Consider the following 8,804-nt stretch of genomic DNA (forward strand, 5'->3'; position numbering starts at 1 on the left):
AAATATTTTTGTTGTTGTAGAGGAAAGGACGAGAGAGAAGATAGGTCGTATAAATATTATAAGAAGTTTAGATACAAATGTTTGGGAGAATGCAAAATAGAGAGAAATGAGAAACTGGAATGTTGGTAGTGGTTTCTAGTTATTAAGAAAATTTTTGTAAAAAATTGTGTAGNGAAAAGTGCTATTTTTAAAATAATAGGATGAAAATTAACTATTAATAATTACACATGTAAATTTTGAGAATGATGCCTATCGTTACAAAGACGGTGTTGACGGTAGACCTGCTACTACCACTTCCTGTATCAATGCGAGTGTAGGGTTCTTTGCTTCCCGCCATGGGACCCTCCAGATTACGAGAACATCCCATCCAAAACGGCGCCGACAGGGTTTGTTCTTCATTTTCCACTCTCATTCGAAGGTCGTTAAATTTCCAGAAACCCTTTCCTTTGAAGAAATACGTCTTTCCTGAAAGAAACAAACAATGAACCAAACAAAACGGAATTATTACTGTATAATTCAATAAACGTATCTATTCTTAAGTAATTTTAAAAGAAATGAAATAAATTGGAAAAGAAAAAAATCCTATAGGCTTTACTCTAAGGTTTGAAAAAATACAGTACCACCAACAGTTGCTGACTGAAGTGTTAAATACTATTTTTGAGTCAGATAGTTTTTTAAAAGAAAACAACCCCCTTACTGTTTCAATAAAAAATAAATCAGTTGAAAAAGTAATATCATTGTAATGTCGTTATCATAGGGGTTAAAGCGCCCACATTACACAAATTGGAACATTGCAAAGAGTTGTTAAAATAAATGGTTATATACTACTTTAAAGTTAGACTCCTATTTAATTCAAGACAAACCCCCTAGCGTGTGTAAAAGAAAATATAAATCGAGAAACTAATAATGTTGAAGCCCCTTTGTTACAAGGGTGAAAGCGTTCATATTAAAATAGTTGAAGAGATAAAATACCACAATAAGTTATTGAACTAAACTGTTAAATTCTATTTTTGAGCCAGATTGTTGTTTGATTCAAAACATTAAAAAATTAAATCAGTTGAAAAATTAGTAGTGTTGCACTGTCTTTAGTATAAGGACTAAGGGCCCACATTAGAAAAACTGAAGGAATGAAAGATTATAAAAAGTTGCTGAACTAAATGGTTAAACACAATTTTTGAGTTGAATTGTTGTTTAATTCAAAACAACTCCCTTAGCGTCCATATTACACGTTGAGGAAAAAACAATGAAACATTGTAATCCTTAAGGGTTGAATGTCATATTTTATTTATTTACCATCCTTCCACTGAAACACAGCATCAATGTCAGTCCCGACACCTCTCCACATTGACATGTCCCTTGGGTAATCCAACTCGACTGTCATCAGGTCTTCGTCAAACCTGCAAAAAACAACAATATCAAACATTTAATTCCATTTTTATTTTCGATACAACTGTATCTTGTACTGTAAAATTACCTCCAGTACATGTTGCCGCTGTAAAAGTAAGTTTTTCCATTGTGTCCCCACACCATGGCTCCATCGATTTTCGATATCGATTCTGGAAGCCCGAGGGCAGTCAGTGGCTTAGGGTATCCCCGTTCCAAATTATTGCCCGAATATAAATAAAATTGTTTACCGATGAAAAAGGAGATTTTATTATCGGGCCTCTCGTAGACGGCATCCAAGTGGGTGAAGTTCTTCGGGAGGCCCCTCCACAGCCTGCTAATCTCGGCAGGATATCCGGGCAACAAACCGGAATCGCTTATTCTCCAAAACCACTGTAAACAACGACAACACAAATTATCAGTCACAATTTTATTTCATTGTAAAAACGTTAGAATACATAATAATATTCTCGCAAATACGCAATTAAAATAAGTACGAAAAAAAATGGAAGATTCCCTTACCTTATCCTTGAAAATAAAAACTTCCCTCCTTATTACAGAAATCGCGTCATATGAGGTGTCGCAGGTGTTAGGGGGAGCTTGTTCTTTCGGGTGGTTGTTCTTTGGATTTTCATCTCCATATGGTGGCGTTTTATCACTGGGATTTTCCGAAGGGTATCTATTAGGGTAATCTTCCTTGGGATTATTTCTGGGCGGTGGCGGTGGCTCCCTGTCTTTTCTGGGATTGTCTAGAGGATGATGATGACCCCTGTCGGGCCCGTAAGGTTTATTGTGAAACTTGGGATTGTAATGCTTCCTGTCAGGATGCATCGGTTTTCGGGGGTAGTGATTTTTATTGGGGTATCGAGGCTTTTCTGGGTATCTGGGCTTCTGCGGGTAGGTATTGGGAGTGTAAGGATAATTGGGGTAGCTTGGGTAAGGATTTAGTGGTTGTGTGGGGCGAGCCGTTGTTGTTGTGGTGGTGGTGGTGGTGGTAGTTGTTGTAGTTGGGGGCGGTGGTTGCCATCTTGGTTTGTGCTCATATAAACGATCTTCGTGAACCCCTGCAACAAATCAATAAGCATTTTCAGGGGCGAATAATTTGCAAGTTCATAAATCCAATTTTATTTGAATTGGAGTGTACAATAGGTACTTAATTATATATTTTTTTGTCGCAAGGGATAAGAATTTTGGCGTTTCTTTGCGAAATTAATTTGAAGTTTCGCCGAATTTGTGGAGTTAATTTCAATTAAGAGACCGAAAAAAGTTAATTAATAAACAGTAGAAGGGAGTATAAGTAATTGACAAACTTTTAACAACACCAACTGTCGTGGCTATGTCCAAAAGTTATTATTTGATATGAAATTGTTCCATTCGTTAGTAAATTGCTTTATTTATTTATAAAAATTTAGGGCGAGAGCAAAGAGAGGGTTGTCCGTTATGTTTCACTCATATAGACATATGCACAGTATGTATTTTTTTACTGATACTTATTGTTCTGTATTAAAATTAGATCATGACACAAGAGTTAAAAAAAATTAGAAAACCTACCATAGAGTGATTGGATTCCAAGTCGATCGTCTTCAGGTAATTCGTAGTCGAAACCGTTTTGCATCCCTTGATACCAAGGATACATAAGGGCTCCCTCAACAGACGAATGGGACAAACCCAACGAATGGCCGAATTCATGGGCAGCTACGTGAAACAAACTTGTTCCTAAAACGAAAAAAAAAAAAAAAACAAATTAATAAATACAAAAATGCGACGTGATTTTTCCAAAAACCACTCCGATGAGTAGTAATGGATTTCCGCCCTTGCGTCTTCCGCCCTTTTCAAACATTTAATATTTAATGCAGCAAGTAAACAGTGTACATAATATTGTATATAAAATATTAAATATAAGGGCAGATGTTCGTTCAATATTACGAGTACGAACAAATTACCAAATAATGGCATTTCTAAAACCTTTTTCCTTTTTAAGAGTAAAGTTAAAGTAAATTTTGGTAGTGTATGGTTATTTTACATCCTCCTTTTTTAGGGGTGAGTGATACTTTAAAACACATATTTGTGAAGGCAAAAAATCACTTGACAGACAGCAAAGGGAGCCAAATATTTCTTCATATTTTTAAGATAAACGATGTGACCTTTGTCAGAATGAACCCTTAAAGAAAATTAGAAAGTATTTCTGGAGACGAAAATTATTACATTCTTAAATAAAATCCTTGTCGAATGTTTCAACAAATTATTTATTCAATCTCGACGAATGTTTAGGCCACACTTATTAAGCAGTTGCGAGACTAAATAAATAATTTATGGAAACATTCTTTCTGGGCTTTCGTTATAAAAAAAGTTTAATCGAAAATACACCCACGAAAGTCCTATTTCTTTCTTACCTAAAATGCAGTGGTAAGCTAGTAATATACTTCCTAAACAATTCTTCATTTTGGGACACATAAACTAATCCTTGTCGCAAATTTTTAACGTTCGAATTAATTCACTCATCAAGTCATCAAACGCGTTATATACGTGTAATAAGTCTTAGCTGGTCTTCAACAAAAATAAATTTTATCATTGAACATTATGTCAATATTTGCAAAGAAACTGAGTTCGATTATTTCTGTCTTCACGTCATCGTAAATAGGTACTACAAATGTGCCCAACAACTTGTTAAACAAAGAGAAGCGACAAAGTTGATGTATTTTAATGTTCGGCTAATTTTATATATAAACCAAGTCGCGAGAGGATCTAATTTTATCTCTTATGTACACAAAGGTATTTAATATACACAACACATATGTATAATGTATGTAATTAAAAAATGTGAATTACCTCGTTTTTGTAAACTTAATTTTCCGCATGTCTAGCCGGCAATGTTGTTTAAAAATAACACAAGGATATAAATATTTTAAATGTGTAACTTTATCGTGAAAATAAGGGTAACTTCTTATGTCCGAAGTTTTTTAAATGAGTTTGACTTAAGCACTGAGTATCAATTACGACTGCGTTAATATAAATTATGAAAAAGAAAGGTCCCAATATTCTACCTTGTGAGACACCAGTGTCAATACAATGTTAGACAACGGAAACTCATTTATGAGACTATATATCATCTGTACTATGTATATTATGTATATGGGATGGTTTTAAAAACGTCATTATAGAATCCTGGATTTTATATTATTTTATTGTAAGGAATAAAATATCAAGGATTCTATTAATGACGATTTTGAAAGCACACGGAACTGCTTCGATCCTTTTAGAACACATTAAAATTTTTATAAGTATTTTTTACCTTCTTCATTATTATCATCTTCCCTCGTTAACCAAATTTCGTCTTCATCAAAATGAACATCCCCACCACGACCGGTCCCAGGAAAAAAAGCATGCGCCAAAATTTGTCCTTTTCCGTCAAAGGCAAAATTGTCGCCATGTTTTCCTCTGCAAATTACCAAGTAATGTAAGATCATTTATTAATTAATCAGCTGCAGCATCGTGGAATTTTCGATAAATTACGTTACGTCTCATCCCAAAGCTGCATTTTATTGTAAAGGTCGATTTCCCTTACTTTTTCTTTAGTAATTATTGACACAAGCAAGAGAGCGGGCATGAAATGTTAAAATATTTATTATATTTTAGTGAAATGCTACGGAGTTCCGGTACGGGAACTAAAAGAAAAACAAGCAAAATCAGCCAAAATAAACGGAAGGCTGATTCGTGTGTGTGTCTATTCAGGAGTACTACCCTATCTCCCTATCTGCACATGCTTCGTATCTTTTGCTGCCTAATCAACTCTATACAAGACGCGATGGAAGTAAAGCAGATGGAACGGAGTCGGTACAGATGTTGCCTGCAGTCGTCTTTGCTGAAGTGAACATTGGCCAAATTGAGGGAATAGCAAAAGATAAATGAAATAAGAAAGGGAAAAAATCAAGAGACAGTGTAAATTGAACATGTAGAGTGACATTTCGAGGTGCACGAGGGAGTTGTCTATATCTATCAACGGGATGGATCTGCTTGCTTTCAAGCGTTGAATAATTTAAAGCAACACCGAAAGAAACTCTAAAAACAAGAAGTTGTAGTTGTTAAACGTTTATAGTGAATTATAATGCTCGTATTAGATGGTTAAAAGAATGAATTAATATAATCTTCTATATAAACAAAAGGTATTATACCAGTAGAATGAGTTTATGTAATATCCAAATAGAAGCAGCGTATCGCCATCTGACGGGTATTTGTTGCTACTGAAGTATTTCAGAAATTAGAGGCCTTATCTGAACATGATCGACGGTGAAGTTTACAGACGCTCGTCGTGATAGGCCCTTTAAATGCAGCAAATGCACTAGGTGGTGATTATTGCTTCTATTTCGATGTTACATAAACTTGATACTTGAAAGTTGATACTTAGGTTGCAGAGAAGTATAAATATAATGTTCGTAGAATTCACATGCTCTGGGACAATTTCGACATTAGATGGTTAAAACAATGAATTAATATAAATATCTATTTAAACAAAAGGTATTATACCAGAAGAATGAGTTTATGTAATATCCAAATAGAAGCAGCATATCGCCATCTGACGGGTATTTGCTGCTACTGAAGTATTTCAGAAATTAGAGGCCTTATCTGAACATGATCGACGGTGAAGTTTACAGACGCTCGTAGTGATAGGAAATGCTCACCAGGTGGTGATAACTGCTTCTATTTCGATGTTAGAAGGTCAGTAACTTGAAGCGGACCTAATCAGAACGGTTTTAGGTAGAGAATTTAGTTGGTTGGTTCTCCCAAGGGGAAATCCAACGCCACCCAGTCGTCGGACGGCTGGGTGCCTTATAAAAGTTTCCCTTATGCACAAAAACAGTAAAAAGTAATTTATCGAAATCGCCTATGGCGTGCTGATCAGATCTAAACATTACATAAAAAGTTTGTAATTATTATAACAAGTAATGTTGGTTCTCAACGGGAGAGACTTACTGAACAAATTTTGTTATAAACAATGTTCAATTAAGTTTCTTTTGTAAAGAAAGCAATAAAAAAATAGTAAAACTGCAAAAATTATTTCGCATTGACGATTGTAGTCCACGTAATACACTTTTTTACTTAATACGCAAAAAACAATCTAATTTCTGTAATGATTTTTAAACTGTTATCACTAAAGCAGGAAGCTGACTGATACTGTAGCACCTACGTATAATTTGTAAAGTTGAATGGGACACAAATATAATTGTTACGAATGTGAATAATCACACAGTAAAAATTAAATGTATATTGCTAATCAGTTACTGGTTGGATCTGTTCAAACAAATGACGTAATCTTGAATAATTGTTTCTAAAAAATCTAAACTAGGTACTTATAGTTTATTATCAAACATTTGTATAAGAAATAGAAACATAAAAAAATTGAATCAGAAAACACTTTTTTCTGTGCTTACCTGTGAAAATACACGAGTATATCGGCCCTGTCACTATCGACTTCTGTGAAAGTGAGTTTTGAATGTCGAGCCCACACATTTAAGGCCTTTGACAACACGTACCTCACTTCGTAAGGATTCAGTTGAAAAAGATTCGTTGTCCTTAGACTGAAACGAAAGAAAAAAGGTTCAGTTATTCCAGTCGTTACAACTACATAATAATTATTATTATTAATATCGCATGTGGTCGATAATCGACCAATTTATTTTAATTAAAATAAGAGAAGAAAAGAAAGGTGTTGTATCAGGTGTTTTCTACTGGTACTAATTATTTATTATAAATCACTTTTAATTAAATTTTACCTGCCTTAACGTCATCGTACGCGAATTATTCTTGCTTTAAAATTCATCGTTACCCCAAGAAGAAAACCTATGTATATAGTACCTATTGCAATTAATTGATGTAAATAATTTTGTTGTTCGTGCAACGTTAATTACCGATATATACTTACTTGCATGTGATTTGCAAAATCCCGTACTGAATTAATCGACCGGTTAATAGCCAGATGCTCTGGGGGATTAATGATGATGAAATAGATTGAAATTAACGATCTTGATGAATTAAATTTGCTTCTCGTAACGATTAATTTGACGACGAATCGAATAAGTTAAGTTGGTATCGTAAACTTCGGAATCGTATCGTACCTACGTGGCATACATTTACGAAAATGTATTCAACTGGCTGTTGTAATCGCTTACAATATTTACATTTATACCTTATGGAACAATTCTCGTTAAAATTTATTTTTATACGGTAGTAATCCCATAAAAATCTAGTTCATTACTACAGGCTCTCGCTGGAGTGGCACAACTTTTAAAAGTTCATTTACAGTAGTTTTCTTTGATGAGTCTATATTCAAAGACAGTCACTCGTATTGTTCACATTATATTGTGACATTATGTCTTCTTACGACTTATGATTAGACCTAATTATAAATTATAACATGAAAACGACAAGAGGTCATCGACTTCCAACAAATTGCCGAGTGCCACACGACGGTACAATAACCGACAATTTGATGTAAGTACTTTCTTTACGAACGAACTTGAGTACAAAATAATTCGAAGTGGTCTGTATTCTGTCGAAACTGCTGGACGCGGATCGCGATTTCGATCTTTTTGGATCTCATCAGCGCGGCAGCTCCGACAGAACACAGATCAACTGGAGCATACGTAATCCTAAAATGTAGCATCGTACTACAGATGGCGCTCACCACGCCATTTGTAGTATTTTCTAAAACGCACTGTTAAGACAGCAGGTAAAAGTTGGTCTGTGTTCTGTCGGAGCTGCCTGCGACGCGCTGATGAGATTCAAAAAGATCGAAACCGCGATCCGCGTCTGGCAGTTTCGACAGAATACAGACCACTTCGAATTATTTTTTTAGAATTTAAGAAGTTGAAATTAAATAACATTCCTGATCATTAAACCAATGTTGGTTCTGATCGAACTTACAAAAAATGTAATTGTGTAAATGTGCACATCAAGGAGTTCTTTTAAGGACCTCATTCTTTTAAACAAAAAAGAGCATGACCGTGACAACACTATGTCGACCGTGTTGTCTTTTCCTACCATAACCTTATAAGCCTAACCTTTAACCGAAGGATGCTTAAGGTATCATAAGGTTACAACAAGAAAAGACAACTCGAACATATTGTAGCCCCAAGGAAGACTAATAATTGAGTGCGAAACGTTAGTTATGGTTTCACGTAAATAAAAAAAAATGTAGCATAATTTTTTTACATTAAACACGTGTCGTATCTTTTTTAGTGTACAGGAACGTAGACCTTAAAAAATCTATTTGATTTTAAACACCTTGCCAAGAAAATAATAAAGCAAATGTCTGCCTATTACACCAGAATCCGCCTATAATGACATCGAAGGAAATGACAAACACGTCATACTAAGCGGGCATCATCCATTGCATAGTCTTAGAAAATGAACAACTTTCTATT

General features: G+C 34.7%; 1 protein-coding gene across 1 annotated transcript; it reads right to left on the minus strand.

Annotated features, from left to right (window-relative positions):
- Positions 1-179: 179 nt before the first annotated feature.
- Positions 180-7,169, minus strand: LOC108736153 (matrix metalloproteinase-2). The gene is made up of 8 exons (XM_018468474.2): positions 7,159-7,169; positions 6,813-6,959; positions 4,676-4,821; positions 2,935-3,099; positions 1,906-2,447; positions 1,475-1,776; positions 1,294-1,397; positions 180-465 (listed from the first exon to the last, which is right to left on the minus strand). The coding sequence occupies exons 1-8, from the start codon at positions 7,167-7,169 to the stop codon at positions 215-217; spliced, it is 1,668 nt and encodes a 555-aa protein (XP_018323976.2). The 3' UTR covers positions 180-214.
- Positions 7,170-8,804: the final 1,635 nt, after the last annotated feature.

The sequence above is a fragment of the Agrilus planipennis genome, unplaced genomic scaffold (assembly GCF_000699045.2).
Source record: "Agrilus planipennis isolate EAB-ADULT unplaced genomic scaffold, Apla_2.0 scaffold8, whole genome shotgun sequence".
Taxonomy (NCBI): Eukaryota; Metazoa; Arthropoda; class Insecta; order Coleoptera; family Buprestidae; genus Agrilus; species Agrilus planipennis.

Coding starts and splice junctions, on each gene's coding strand:
- LOC108736153 (XM_018468474.2), bottom strand. Junction 4,822..6,812: donor ATACTCGTGTATTTTCACAG/GTAAGCACAGAA, acceptor GGTAATTTGCAG/AGGAAAACATGGCGACAATT. Junction 2,448..2,934: donor TGGAATCCAATCACTCTATG/GTAGGTTTTCTA, acceptor GATTTGTTGCAG/GGGTTCACGAAGATCGTTTA.